Source organism: Crocodylus siamensis, chromosome 2 (genome assembly GCF_052110815.1).
Source record: "Crocodylus siamensis isolate JL-2025a chromosome 2, ASM5211081v1, whole genome shotgun sequence".
In the NCBI taxonomy this organism is placed as follows: Eukaryota; Metazoa; Chordata; order Crocodylia; family Crocodylidae; genus Crocodylus; species Crocodylus siamensis.
Genome location: NC_143396.1, coordinates 287,845,855 through 287,860,323, shown reverse-complemented (window position 1 = coordinate 287,860,323; position 14,469 = coordinate 287,845,855). Strand labels below are relative to the sequence as shown.

The 14,469-nt window shown below is 48.3% G+C and overlaps 1 protein-coding gene across 2 annotated transcripts in view; it reads right to left on the bottom strand.

Annotated features, from left to right (window-relative positions):
* Positions 1 to 5,857, bottom strand: part of SYT16 (synaptotagmin 16) — a 158,235-nt gene extending 152,378 nt beyond the window's left edge. Inside the window, exon 1 of one of the 2 annotated variants that reach the window (XM_090034324.1) lies at positions 4,675 to 5,857. In XM_090034324.1, the coding sequence (XP_089890450.1) occupies positions 4,675 to 4,687 (13 nt within the window). In that variant the 5' untranslated portion in view covers positions 4,688 to 5,857. The remainder of the gene's footprint in view (positions 1 to 4,674) is intronic. The other variant, XM_090034323.1, reaches the window with a different exon arrangement.
* Between the last annotated feature and the right edge of the window lie 8,612 nt (positions 5,858 to 14,469).

Below are 14,469 nucleotides of genomic sequence, written 5' to 3'. Positions count from 1 at the left end.
CAACATGTTTGCTGAAAGGTCCATGGTGTAGTGAGACCAAAATGCATCACTTCAGTGGCTCCAATCACTGTATATCTGCAAGATTTCTGAGGCCCCACTGTTAAAGGTATGTAGGTACTTAAAGATGCATGTAACTATCTGCATCTTAGGTACCTAAATACCCTTGAAAGCGTAGCCACAGGGTCTACCACACATCGCAATCAGGGGAGCCCCTTAAGCTCTCTTCTGATGGAAGAAATGTTGCCTGCTGCCTGGTAATCACTCCCCATTTCCGCACCTGAATTGCTCTCTGCCTCACCACTTCCAGAGCTACCCCCGGAGCTGCACATTTCCATAGGGAACAATGCAGGTTCCAGGAGGCAACCAGCCTCCTTCCTCCTGCTTCGCATTTGGTGACTTGGCCATATTAAAATAGAAATATTCCCCTCACATGGTCAGCTTCCGTGGAGAACAGCCTTCATTTCAATGCTGATCAAAACAAGGAGGAAATAGGGATTTTCAATATTCTCCAACTGATTTTGTTAAAAGGAAAAAAAAAACCCACTGCATTTTGAACCCATATTTTCTTCTGGATCCTGTTCCATGGGGATATGTTGTAAGCACAAACAACAGCTCTTTAGGAAACTCACTGCGTGCTGAGTATTAAGAAATAACAGGATCCCAATCAATATTTCCACCCAAGCAAGCATTTTTCAAAATTTCCTTTACATCCAACACAAACAGATCTGGCACAGGTTTATTATTAGAAAGCAAGAATTCAAGCAACTGAACACCAGAGGAACAATGAAACAAGCTATTCAAGAGCAGCTGCTGTTTTCAGAGAAGCAAAAAAAGGATTTTTACAGGCCTAGGTAGTTTCATTCAGTAAAATCTCCTACAATTGAATACTTTACCAGCCAAGTCCCATGTGTGAACTGTAGCAAGACATGAAACAGGCAAGTGGATTTGCTTCTGAGTGTGCAATGCAGGGTGCTAGTTAAAATATAGGAGCATGGAACTGGAGAGTGCTTCCTAAGCCACTGAGTCAAGTCTCTTTTGTGATCCTTTGTCTGAAAGGCTGTGAGAAGACCCATTCCAACTGCTTGCAGGCACCGCAGCCAACAAAGCACAAATAAAACTAGATCATGCTACAGGTGACAAAGAAGGGAGATAAAGGCACCACCAATGGTGCAGTGGCAGAGACTTGGTTAGGGTAAAAGATGTGCAGATGAAAAGGAAAAGGACTGTATCCTATACTGGAAAGCAAGGCAAAAAAGCCCAGCACATCCTTACCAATCTGACCTGGGAGAAAACTGTTCCCTGACACCCAAATCTAGCAGTAGGGAGTTAAACAGAAGCAGAATTAAGACCCAGCTTAAAAAACACAGCGTCTTCTCCTACTGCGTATCCAGATTTCTAGATCACGAAGGTCTGGAACTCAGCAGCAATGCAGAAAGCCCCAGACACAGGCTGAGGGAGCAGAGAGCTTTGCTCACAGCAGTCCTGACTTTCCCTTCTGACCCTTCTTTCCTTTATATCCTCTTGGAAGACCTTCCATTTGAAAAGACTCTTCAGACCCAAAACTATGAGGAATATGTCTCTAAGATTAAAGGTACATTAAAGTGATGTTGGTTCCTCCCGTGGCAACATCCAAGCTGCACTCAAAACAGAATTGCTATAGATTGCTAGTACCATTTTTCTAGCCCTCTCTTCCAATTCTTGAGGCAATAAGAACCACTGGCTCATCAATGGTATAAATCAGAGCAATCTCAAGGCTGCTCTAGTATACACCTTTGGCCTTCCAGTTGCAAAAGAAATGTTCTTGCCATGTTCCCCTTCTCCTAGGAATAGCCCCTGGATATTTTAGGTCCACCCAGGGCTTCCCTCAGTCTGGAGGACTCCTCAGATGATCAGCTCAACTAGCACTGCAACGGCTTTGCATGCATGTGAATGAGGATCCATAGTATGAACTTTTCAAGGTACCAGTTAGATTTCAAAGCCAAGATCCAGTAAAGGACTTGTGCTAACTGAATAGATATTACCGATGTGGACTGTAATATCTACATATTACAGATGTGGACTGTATTATCCACATACAGGTTATCACCGAGTCCAGACAGTACCAGTTTACTTGTAATGCTATGTTTTCTCAGGTCAATTTTTACTTGGGACAATATTTTTCAGATCAAAACACTTACTCTATGCCATCAAGTTTGTTAATTCACCATAAACCACCTAATAATTCAACAGAACAAGTGGAGATGCATCTAACATTGTAAGCATATGAGGGACAAATTACATCATAGAACAAAATGAATAACCAAACTCAATGACAGTATTTACTTGTAATATCACACATCAGCTAATTCTGTGAAGCAAAGAGAGTGAAGGTAGCTCTCCTGCCATTTCTCGTACCTGGTTTGAGAAAGATTAACACCCCCCCCCCCAGCAATTGCTTAAATGTCTCCTTGGAGGCTATCCCAGGTCAATCAATTTGGATTTGCACAGAGAAACAGGCATACAGCATACATTAGTTCAAATCTAAATGACACTTCCTTGAGATCTCAATGATAAGAGTGAAAACTCTGCAGGACAACTTTCAGCTATGTATTATTAATTATTGCACCAAGAAAACTACAAACCCTGAAATGAAATCCTAACACATTTTCCTAGTCCTGACAAACTTGAAACAGAAGAATCTGCCTATGTGGCAACAGCATTTCTGGATCCCACAGCTTCTTTTAGAGGTTCTGCCATCTCCTTTCCCTTGTCTTGCAACCTGGGAGGAAAGAGACTGGCTGACCCAGGTGCCTACTAACTGTATAAGATCAACAGCTTCTTCAGTGGTTCAGCATAGCCCACACAACAACCTGTTTTCAGGGACTATTGGATGGGCAACCCCCTCATCTGTTAGATGCTTGCCAACTGAGCTCACATTTCTGTTCTCTCCGTCTCTCTACTACTCTACGTAGTTGCCATCTTCTAGATGATAAAAGTTTCTTTCATCCTTTTCTTATTGAAGGAATTTTATGTTTTACTAATGTTAAGGACTGTGTTTTTCCTATTGCTCCAGATCACAAATTAGCATTCCTCCTTTTAAAGAATATTTTGTAATATTTCACATGTTGCTGGGTTTTCAGTTATAGCTGTGTTGGCCTGACATAGCCAAGTGAGGTTCTTTGAGTGGATGCGATAATCTTTTATTAGACCAACTCATTGGTTGTAGCCATGTTGGACCAATAAAAGATATCACACATCCACTCAAGAAACCGGGCCATTTTAATATTTCAGGCTTATACCCTGGTTAGGTACCAATACCTTTCAAAAGTCCTTTTCCTTCTGGAATCACACAATTCATGTCTTGTCTAGAATGCAACATATACTTGGGAACAAAATTAGAACACTGAATACTGTATAGCGACTCTAGATTTCAAGGAGATAATCCATACAGTCTTTGATTTCCCTTAATAACTTTCCTTTCCCCCCTGCTTTAGGGTTCCTGTGAGAACAAGACATTATAGCAAAAGAAAACGCCATACGCTGTCATATAGGTGGATAATCCATCAGATTCGTAATGCAGAAAAATGCACGGCTCAAACCCTGAAACAAAAGGTATCACCGGGAAGGCTGATCCATACAGCCTTCATCCTTCTGCAGGTTACCCCCAAAATTAACTGGCTTAAATGTATAGTCTCATAACATCTCCCTAAAACTTGACACTATGGGACTTAGTGCCCTTCTTGCTCCTTTATAAATTAGCCCTGTGGAGGTGGGATCTGAGCAGGGAGAGAGGATGTTACCCTTGTTGGTCAGCCTTTTAGAAGTCCTTGCTGGCTAGACAGAGGGCCTGGAGATGCACCTCAAGCCGGGCCCAGAGAAACCAGTCCCATCGGCACATGCCTATTGTGAGACTCACACTCACCTGCCAAACAACATTTGGACTACTTTGTTTAAACGCCCCGTTCTCTGTGCCCGCAGGGAGATGGATGGGATATGCAAAGACACATCTTGTGGCCTTGTGCGTGCCCTGTATAAGGCACCAGAGCAATTAGGAGTTAAGGGGCAAACGCATCTACTTGCAGTGACAATATGTTCAAGGCATCCCTAACGCCGGGGCACGTCCTCTCTCTGCGCAAAGCAGAAGGAACGGGGGCCAGAATCTGGTTCAAGGAAATGCGGCAAAATAGGCCCCAAAGCCCGTTTCTAATCTGGGGTTTAGTGCAAGCGCCGCACTCGCATCCCGCCGCCGTGGGGCTCGCTTACAAGAACACCCCAGAAGGACACAAAGTCCTAACGCTTTACAGAAGCGAACCCCGCGACCGGCCTCACTCCGCTCCTGCGCGGAAGCGGGGCCGGGGGCGCGGGCGCGGCGGGACGAGGGGGGCAACGAGACCTGTCCTTCAGCTTGGCCGCTTCGAACCTGCTCGGCGCTCGACGCCAGCCTTCGGGACACCTCGCAAGGCCCGGCCCCACGTTTCACCCGCGTTCAGGCCACGCACCGTCCGCTCGGTGCCCAGGCTCTGGCAGCGACCATGAGGGGAAAACCCGGCGCCGACCCACGGAAACCCTCGTCGGGCGCGGGGTCCGCGTGGGGACGGCTTCTGGCGAGGGGTGCCCGGGGGGCTGCCCCACTCCCGGGCGCGTCTTGCGGCCGGGCCCCGCCGGGGAAGGGGAGGGAAGCCCGCCCGCACTCACCGTCGCTGGCCATGGCCGGGCCGCCCGGGCGGGATGCGGGATGCGCCGGGGCCGCGGGCGAGCGGACACACGCCCCGCCCCCGGCCCCGCCCCGCGGCCCGGGCGAGGGGCGGGCCTCTCCTCACGCGCCGCTCACCTGGGCCGGGCCGCAACCCCTGCCGGGACCCTGGAAGCGGGCCTCAGCGCGGACCTCCAAAGCGCGCCCCGGGCCTTAGCCTGGCGCTGGAGAGCCCGGGGACGGGCCGCGAGCCGGGCCTGCTGGTGGGGCGGCGGGCACCCCAGAGATGGGCCCGCACTGCGGGTCAACGTTTCCTCACAAAACCGAGGGGCAGGACGGTCGGCCTGCGTCCGAGTTTGGGGCCCGCGCCCTCGGGTCACTTCACCTCGTGCTTTTCGGCGTATTGTAGGTGGCGACGCTGCGGCCACCGAGAGACGGCACCGGAGCAAGAGCTTTCTCGTGTTGGCCGTGTGGTAGCAGGGATGGCGACACCAGCTCAAGACCCAGACGTCTCCGCTTGGCGCTGGGCTGGACAAGGGAGTCGCTTTGGGGCTGCCCGGCGCCACCGCAACGCGTGCAGTGGTAAAAGCGTTGAATGTACGAATGAAGAAACAACTGAGAAATATATCGTGCGAATTAAAGCTGGGCGGAAACCAGCTAGCCGCGTATTTTCCAGCTCATAACTTCGCACCTGGTCAGACCTTTTTATGATGGTTAATTTGCAGGTGTCCCCCATCTAAATGAATTGCACAATGAACCCAGTAATTGCGTGATGCATGTAACGTGTTGAGGAGACCAAGGGACCGCTTCCTCCCTTGCTTTCCATCACAAGCCCTAAGATCAGCCCAGAGCGACGTGGAGCGAGTACCACTGTTATATAAATTGTTCGGCTAGCCGTGTGCTACGGCGGTTTGGCCAACCCTGCGGGCGGTCGCTGTCCGCAGTCGCTCCTTGGCTCCGGGGCTCCCTTGCTCCTGGTGCCCGCCGGAGCCCAAGCCCGCACGTCTGCCGGGAGCACGGCTATTCAGACGACGCTCTTGCTCGGCCAGGCTGGTGGCAGACAGACATGTGGGTGGGAGCATTGCTTGGGGAGTTGCTTTTTTATTTTTTTGGTATTTTATCTAGGTCTGAGTCGTCGTGTTTGTACTGGAAGCTGCCTGAGCCTTTTGTGGGAAGGCAGCATATGCATCCAATAGATAAATGGCATGGGGTACATCCAGAAATGATGACAAGAATGATCTAGTAGAGTCGAGTTACGGAGTTCTCTAAGAGAGGAGACAGACTTGGTTCGTCTGGGCGCTGAACCACTGAAGTGGTGCGTAGGCATCCGGAAATGGATGGAATGACATCTAGCAATGGCCCACCTTCCTAAGGGATGTCCCATCAGTGTTGCAAAGAAACAAGGGGGTGTTTTGGTGATAACCAGTAATGAACATGGTCTGGGGCACATGACTTATGGGGAGAGGCTGAGGGAACTGGGCTTATTTAGTCTGGAGAAGAGAAGATTGAGGTAGGATTTAATAGCAGCCTTCAACTCCCTGCAGGATGGTACAAAGAGGATGGAGCTGGACTGGTCTCAGTGGGGGCAGATGACAGGACAAGGAGCAATGGGCTCAAGTTGCAGCAAGGGAAGTTGAGGTCAGATAGTAGGAAAAACTCTCTCACTAGGAGGGTAGTAAAACACTGGAATGGGTTACCCAGAGAGGTGGTGGCATCTCCATCTCTGGAGGCTTTCAAGACCCAGCTTAACAAAGCCCTGGCTGGGATGATCTAGTTGGGGCAGGGCCTGCTTGGAGCGAGGGTTGGACTAGATGTGACCTCCTGAGGTCCCTTCCAGCCCTCCGTTTTCTATGATCTTTTTACTTGACTAAGTTGGGAGAGATGTTAAACAAGCTTTCAGGCAAAAAATACCCTTCCCCTCAGGTCTGGTTTGTGGAAAGCCAGAATGTTCAAGTGAAAACTCCTAAAAGTATAGTTCAGTTCCAATGTTTAGGATGAGAGACTGAAAAGATGGGTATACTTGAGCTGGGAAAGAAGTTAACCATCAAGGAATAGCACCTTCCAGCCTAAGATCTAGGATATCTTTTCAAACATGGGCAATGTCTCCCAATCGCCTCATGAGAACAGTGAGTTTTTTCATACCCAATATGCTGATGGGGAAACAGAGGCACAGCAGCATTCAGCCAGTAATCCAGGATGATAAAGGAAGTCCTGCACTAAAGATAGGATTAGGGCCCATATTTCCCAACCCCATGGGTTTCTCTGCTTTCACTACTAAACCCTGCTTTCTCATGGGACTTTGTTGGGGGCACCTTGAGAAGCTATTCAAATGAGGCACTGCGCTTATTATCACTGCTGCTGGGGAGTCAGTGTGGTGCAAGTCATGTCTGCAGGGCAAAAGCGGTGCTGCTGCTGCTGCTAAAGCACTCAGGCCTCCGATTCCAGGGGGCACCCAGCTATTCCTTTCTCCTCACCTGCCTTTCCTTTAGCCAGGGCACTAGTGCTAGCCTCACAGGACTTCCTGCTTGTCCGGTTAGCTCTCTTGGAAGAGCTGAGCTACCGAGATTCCTATGAGGTCTGCAACAAACATTTGCCTGTTTCTAAACCTAAAAATTAAAAAAAACAAAAACAGGTCAGCCCTCACTCCAAACTCATGAGACTTAACAAAAATAATTGTTGATGCAGAGGAGTTTTTTTTCTTCTTTGCCATCTGATTTCAGAGTCTTTGAGAGATACCTGAGCTACGCTTGACAGCTGTCTACTGCAACATGGCTAGGAGCACACTTAATCATTTGACGCCAGAAGCTGGGACTTAAGGACAACACCTCATATCATGAGACTCATAATAATCAAAAGTTGGCAGCAGTTCCATCTCGCTGCAGCTCGCCTGAGCTAGAAAGCTCGCTACCAGTCCCTGAGCTAGAAAGCTCATTCAGGTATCTCTACACGACACTGCAGTTGCACCATGTCCATGAATGCTGCAATCCTCTTCATCAGTAGCAGCTAGAGAACCGACCCGTTATGTTTTCTGAAATGACTAAGCTGCTGAGAAGGTTCTCGCTTTCTTTAAACCTGGGGTAATACTGCACATGAAAAATGTTTACTCTGCATTAGTCAAGCAGCACACTGACATTTATGAAAAGCTTCAAAGTATCAAGTAACTTAATTCCAGCTTTGGAGAGATATCATCCTTCAGGCAGAACTAATAACTTTTGGTCTGGCTGAACTGATTTGCATTATATTCACAAAAAGGCTTCTTTTAGGCCAGCAATTAAACTGCATTTTCTCTGCTCTGCTAGCTGTTAATGCATAAACTCTCTCTGGGTTCTCTGACTGTTACAATCATTGACTTTAGGAACAGATTCATTATAGTAGCAAACAAGATGACAAAGCAGTCTGCATATGCTAGTGGGCTTCCCAGCATGCATTTCTAGCTCTGCATTGGTATCCAGGGTCAGGGTGGAGAAAAAAAATACAAAAAAGACTGAGGATCAGTGAAAAATAATAATGGAGAGCTAATACAGTTAATTTAGCTTGGCCTCCTTCAAGCAGAACATTGGTATGCTGCTCTTGGGTTTTGAATGTCTTGATCCCAGTTCAGTTAACTAAGTCATTTTAAGAGATGACAAAGGGAAATGGTAGACCCTAAAATTCATTGAGTTAAAGGACTTTTGTTACAAACAAGGATGTCTTATGGACACTGCCAATGACCATGTGTTAGAAGACACAGTCCATGAAACACCCCTGGACCTGGCTGCGTGCATAGTACAGACAGGCCTCAGAGACCATTCTAAAATGCAAGAGAGGATACCAGAAGTAGGGGTGAATTTTCAAATTCTACTCATAGATCCAGAGACAAAGAGCAAAGCTGTGCTTTTTCAGTGAAGTAACGTGAGTCTATTATCTTTCTTCATATATATGTAGGAGTATGTATGTTGGTGTGATGTTAGGCAAATCACAGAAATGAAGGGCTTGAAAGGACTTCCAGAGGTGGTTTGCATCCATCATGCTACTCTGGGATGAAACTGCACTTATCTAGATCAGGGATGTAAAGTGTGTGGTCTGTGGAGCTGTGCTGCCTGCCCTGCAAGGCTCCCAGAAGGACCCAAAACTCAGGGGCAGGACCCACTGCTGAAATCTGGGGTCTTCATCAAGCAGTGGCTGCATTTAAGCTCTGCACAGCCACTGCTACTCACCCCACCACTCCTGTAACATCTGGATCCACCGCTTGAGGAGGGGCAAGTTTGACACCCTGACCTAAACCAACCCTTAGAGATGTCTGTCTAACCTCCAGCAAAAGAGATTCCCTCAGCAGCCTGTTCCAGCATTAAATTATACTCAGAATTAGACAGCTTTTCCTAATGCCCCCCTTAAATCTCCCTTGCTGCAAATTAAATGTATTGCTTTCTTGGAGAACAACTGATCACAACCTTTTTCATAACAACTTTTGAATGTTTGAAGACTCTTATATTCCTGCACACTCTTTTCTACCTCCACTACACAAATCCAATTCTTTCAACTTCTTTTCTTAGCTCAGGCATTCCAAATCTCTCATCTTTTTGTTCTTCTCTAGACTCTAATTTGAATCCATCCTTCTTACTGTGGTGCTCAAAACTATACTCTAGCTGAGCCCTCTCCAGGGCTAAGTACAGTGCAATAGTAACCTCCCCGCTCTGACACGTAGCACTGCTGCTAATGCATCCCAGAATGACACTGGTCTTTTGTTCAGCAGCATCCTATTGTTGATTCATATCAGTTTATCAGTCCACTATGATGCCTGCATCCCTTTATGCAGTGGTGCTTCCTAGCCAATTATTGTTCCTGTTGCTTTTGTACATTTAATTTCTCCTCCCAAAGTGCACTACTTCACACTCGTCTGTATTGAATTTCATCTTATTGGATTTCAGAGCATTTCTGCAATTCCTCAAGGTCAGTTGGAATTCCAATCCCATCCTCTCCATTAGTGCTTGCAATCCCTCTCTCACCGATGTATCCTGCACCAATAGTAGCATCACATCATCCAGGCCATTCAGAAGAATACTGAATATCAGAGTCTGAGCAGACCTATGCGGGCCCCAAGTTGACACTCCTGGGGACCCCTGCAGAGGTTCCATTTCAGGCACCTAAATGTTACTGGACAGCCATGCTAAGACACAATCATTTTGCAGCAGCAAGAACAGATCCTTACCAGTTTGAGGCTTTGCAGTTTCAGTTTGCCCACTGGAAAGGACTTCCTAGATGGCATGAAGTCATGGATCACTTTCTTTCAGTATGCTTTTTTCATCTAGCTGTGCACATAACTGAGAAATTTTGTCCAGAGCCTAGTTCCTTGGTTTGTATATGAAACTATCATGTGGGCAATGCCAAAAGCTTTAAAGTCAGGATACATCACACACTTGCTTCTTTTTCCTGTCCAGTTAAAATAAGAGATCAGCCAAGAACAAATCAGCCCATGTTAGTTGTTTTTCATAACCTTATCATCCTCACTGACTGTTTAGTAACTTACCCTGAAGATGCTGGGTATCAAAGTTCACAGGCACAGCTGACACTTGCATAACCTGTTTTCCTGCATAACACAATGCCAGTGCCAGAGCGCTACCTAGGACTCGCACAGCACAACAAATCTAATAAACCTGTATGCATATAAGCAGTGTTTATATGCTGCCAATTCCCAAGGAGGCTGAGGGCAATTTACAGTAAGAGAGAGACGGGCTTATAGAAACAGAATAAAATACTAAAACAGTTCCCATCCCCAAGAAAAGCCATCCAGCCTTATTTCACCCCATTTCACCAGTTCCTCTGCCTCGAGAGCACTGTCCCTCCCACTGTGCCCAACCTCCCTTCCCTGTGCTCAGTACCTTTGCTCCCCACTCATCCCAGTTTCCCTCCTACCCCTTTCCGCTCCACTCCCATGCCCATGCCTCACATACAGCAGAGTCCTCCCAGCCCCTTACGGTCAAAACACATCCCCTATGTAAAAAAAACACAGTCCCCTCTAAAGCTACTAACTGACTGAGGCCTTTGCTTTCCAGTTTGGCTGGCCATGCTGTCTGCCTGCTCCCCCTCTCAGCCCTTCTGCTCCAGGTTCAGTCCCTAGAAGATGGAAGAGAGTAATGTGGATGTGGTCTTCACCAAGCACAACCTTCTCTGGTCTCAGCTGCTATTTCTCCTCTCCAACCACCACCTAGTCTCTTCCAATGTTGCTGAGTAGCCCTTCCCCTTGCCCCATCACTCAGCCTTGCTGTGGGGATGGACAAGTCCCTGAGGACTGGAAAAGGGCCAGTGTGGTTCCTATTTTCAAGAAGGGGAGGAAGGAAGAGCCTGGCAACTACAGGCCAGTCAGCCTCACTTCTATCCTGGGGAAGGTCTTTGAAAAAATTATCAAGGGCCACATTTGTGAGAGCCCTGCAGGGGAAGAGATGTTGAGGGGCAACCAGCATGGGTTCATGCCAGGCCGATCCTGCCTGACTAACCTGGTCTCTTTCTATGACCAGGTAACAAAGAGCTTAGATGGGAAGGAGGAAGTCAATGTCATCTTCTTGGACTTCCAGGAGGCCTTCAACACAGTGTCCCACCCAATTCTGGTGGGCAAGCTGAGGGGCTGCGGCATTGCCGAATGCACGGTCACATAGGTGGAAAACTGGCTCCAGGGGTGAACCCGGAGGGTGGTGGTGGATGGGTCGATGTTGGCTTAGGAGGGCAGCAGAGTCCCGCAGGGCTCAGTCCTTGTGCCAGTGCTGTTCAACATCTTCATTAGCGACCTGGATGAGGGTGTGGAGAGCACCTTCTTCAAGTTTGCTGATGACACCAAGCTGTGGGGTGAAGTGAACACACCGGGAGGCAGGGACTGCATCCAGGCAGACCTGGATAGGTTGGAGAAGTGGGCGGATCTGAACAGGATGCAGTTCAACAAGGACAAGTGCAGGGTGCTGCACCTGGGGAGAGGGAACCAGCATTGTGGTTATAGGTTAGGGGCTGCCCCTCTTGGCAGCATGGAGGCAGAGAGGGATCTTGGAGTCAGGATTGACTCCAGGATGAATATGAGTCACCAATGCGACGAAGCAATAGGCAGAGCCAACCGCACCCTGTCCTGCATAACGGGGGCATCACTACTAGGTCCAAAGAGGTCTTGCTCCCCCTCTATGCAGCACTGGTCAGGTCACAGCTGGAGTCCTGTGTCCAGGTCCGGATGCCACACTTCAGAAAGGACGTGCAGAATGTGGAGAGGGTCCAGAGGAGGCCACTCGTATGGCTGAGGGCCTCCATGGCCAGCCCTATGAGGAGAGGCTGAGGGACCTGAATCTCTTCAGTCTCCGCAAGAGGAGGCTGAGGGGGATCTTGTGGCTGCCTACAACCTTATCAGGGGCCACCAGCAGGGACTCAGGGAAAGTCTGTTCCCCAGGGCCCCCCTTGGAGTCACCAGGAACAATGGCCACAAGCTGAGGGAGGAGAGGTTTAGGTTAGATATCAGGAAGAACTACTTCACGGTAAGGGTGGCCAGAGCCTGGAATAGGCTTCCCAGGGAGGTGGTGCTCTCACCTTCCCTGGAGATCTTCAAGAGGAGACTGGATAGGCACCTGGCTGGGGTCTTATGACCCCTGCCCCCCCAGTGCTCCTTCCTGCCCATGGCAGGGGTCGGACTAGATGATCTGTCTAGGTCCCTCCCGACTCAGTGACTCTGGGATTCTATGACGATTCTAAGTAAAGAAAGGGAAGTGTTGTTAGGGTGGGAGGTTGGGGACTGACTGAGTGCCAAGTGCTTTGTGCATATGCTCTTACCCCCCAGCAAATGAAGAAAATAGTAGCACATTGGCCTGTTTCACTGTTCACTATTCATGAGTGCCCGCCGTACTTTTCTTAGTTGGTTTTTACACCCAGGCAGAACTCTGTAAACATCTGCAAAGCTGTTAATTCTTCAAATCCTTCCTTTGCCAGGTCTATCTAGATGATCCTGGGGCCTGAGATCACTCTCTCATATACCAGCCAATTGTCTCTGTATCAAGTTCTTTCCTCTCTATATAGACTGCAATTCTCAAGGGCAGGGGCTCCCTTCATTCTGTATTTGCACAGCAGTGAACCAGAGACTGCTCTATGACTAGGGCCTGTAGGTGATGCAATATATACAAATCGGTATGAACGGTATGAAGAATCTCCTACTTGTTTTCAAGATGAACTCAGCAGCTCTTGGCTCTCTTGTGGATAGAAATCATTTCTGTGCGTATGTATGCCTTGGCAAGTCTCCAGACTGCTAATGTTTAGTCTCAACACAAGCATACAACTTCCGAGAAAAAAAATCCCTTTCCGCACTGTCAGAACAGTAGGAGAAAGGGACGAGCTGCCCAGGGAAGTTGAAAACCTCTCATAAAGGAGATATTTTACAAGAAGCCAGATGGGCATCTAGCTGGGATAGTTAAGAACAGTGGGTCCTGAAAATGCATTCAGATGAGTAGACTTCACTTTAGTGAATGAGGTTTGTAATGATAAATCGTGAATGGAAGAATGTTTGAGGAACTTATGTTCTATTGGTAATCTGTAGAGAAAGAGAAACTAAGCAGGGTGGATGGATAAAAGTCAACAATTTTAAAAAGATTTTTTTTTTTATTTAAAATGAGTTTTTTATATTTAATTGCATTTCTTAAGATGCTTTTAAAAAATAAATCTATATATAGTTTTAGCTTCCTGGTTAAGATACAGGACCTCCACTTAATTCAGGAGGTGCATAGTCCCACCAGAGGAAACGCCCTGTTGGACCTGGTTCTGGCCACAGGCGACAACCTGGTCAGGGGCCTCCAGGTCCTCAACCACCTGGCTGATAGCGATCATCGCTTGCTGGAATTCACCATCCAGCATAGGATGTCAAGGGCCTGCAGCAAGGCACTAGCCCTAGACTTCAAGAGGGCCAACTTCAATGAGTTGAGATTAGTGGGAGAGGCGCTGGGGTTCGCGAGAGCAGGGGAGCTCAGTGCCCAAGATGAGTGGTCGTTCCTTAAGGAGATGATACTCAGGGCCCAAGGGGTGACCATCCCAACAAGAAGCAAGGGGGGCAAGAGTGCCCTAAAGCCCCCCTGGCTCACCAGGGGCATCCGGGAATGCCTGATTGCCAAAAAGGCGGCGTACAACTGATGGAAGTGGGGTGCTATCTCCAAAGATACCTCCTCTGCTCCGGCCTGTAGGGGGGCTGTCTGGAAAGCTAAGGCGGACATAGAGCTGGGACTAGCATCCAAGATCAAAGATAACAAAAAGTCCTTTTTCAAATATATAGGGGGGATGAAGAAAGCACCGGGAAATGTGGGTCCCCTGCAAGATCCTCTGGGCAATCTGGTGGTTGCGCCAGAGGAGAAAGCAGACCTCTTTAACCAATTCTTCACCTCCGTTTTCTTGGGCAGGGAATGGGACTTCCCCACCGTGATGCAAGATGAACTTGAGGAGAACGCCTCCAGACCTCAGGTTGGGGAGGACTGGGTTAGAAAGCTTCTGGAGGGGCTGGACGTGTTCAAATCAGCAGGTCCAGATGCTCTCCACCCAGGGTGTTGAGGGAGCTAGCAGGGGTTATTGCAGGGCCCTTGGCACGGCTTTACGAGCGCTTGTGGTGCTTGGGGCAGGTGCCAGATGATTGGAAGGTAGCCAATGTTGTCCCCATCTTTAAAAAAGGGAGGAGGGAGGACCTGGACAACTATAGGCCCATCAGTCTTACCTCAATCCTAGGGAAACTCTTTGAGGAGATCATCAAGGAGCACATCTGCGATGGGCCGGATTCAGGGATGATGCTTAAGGGCAACCAGTACAGTTTCATTAGG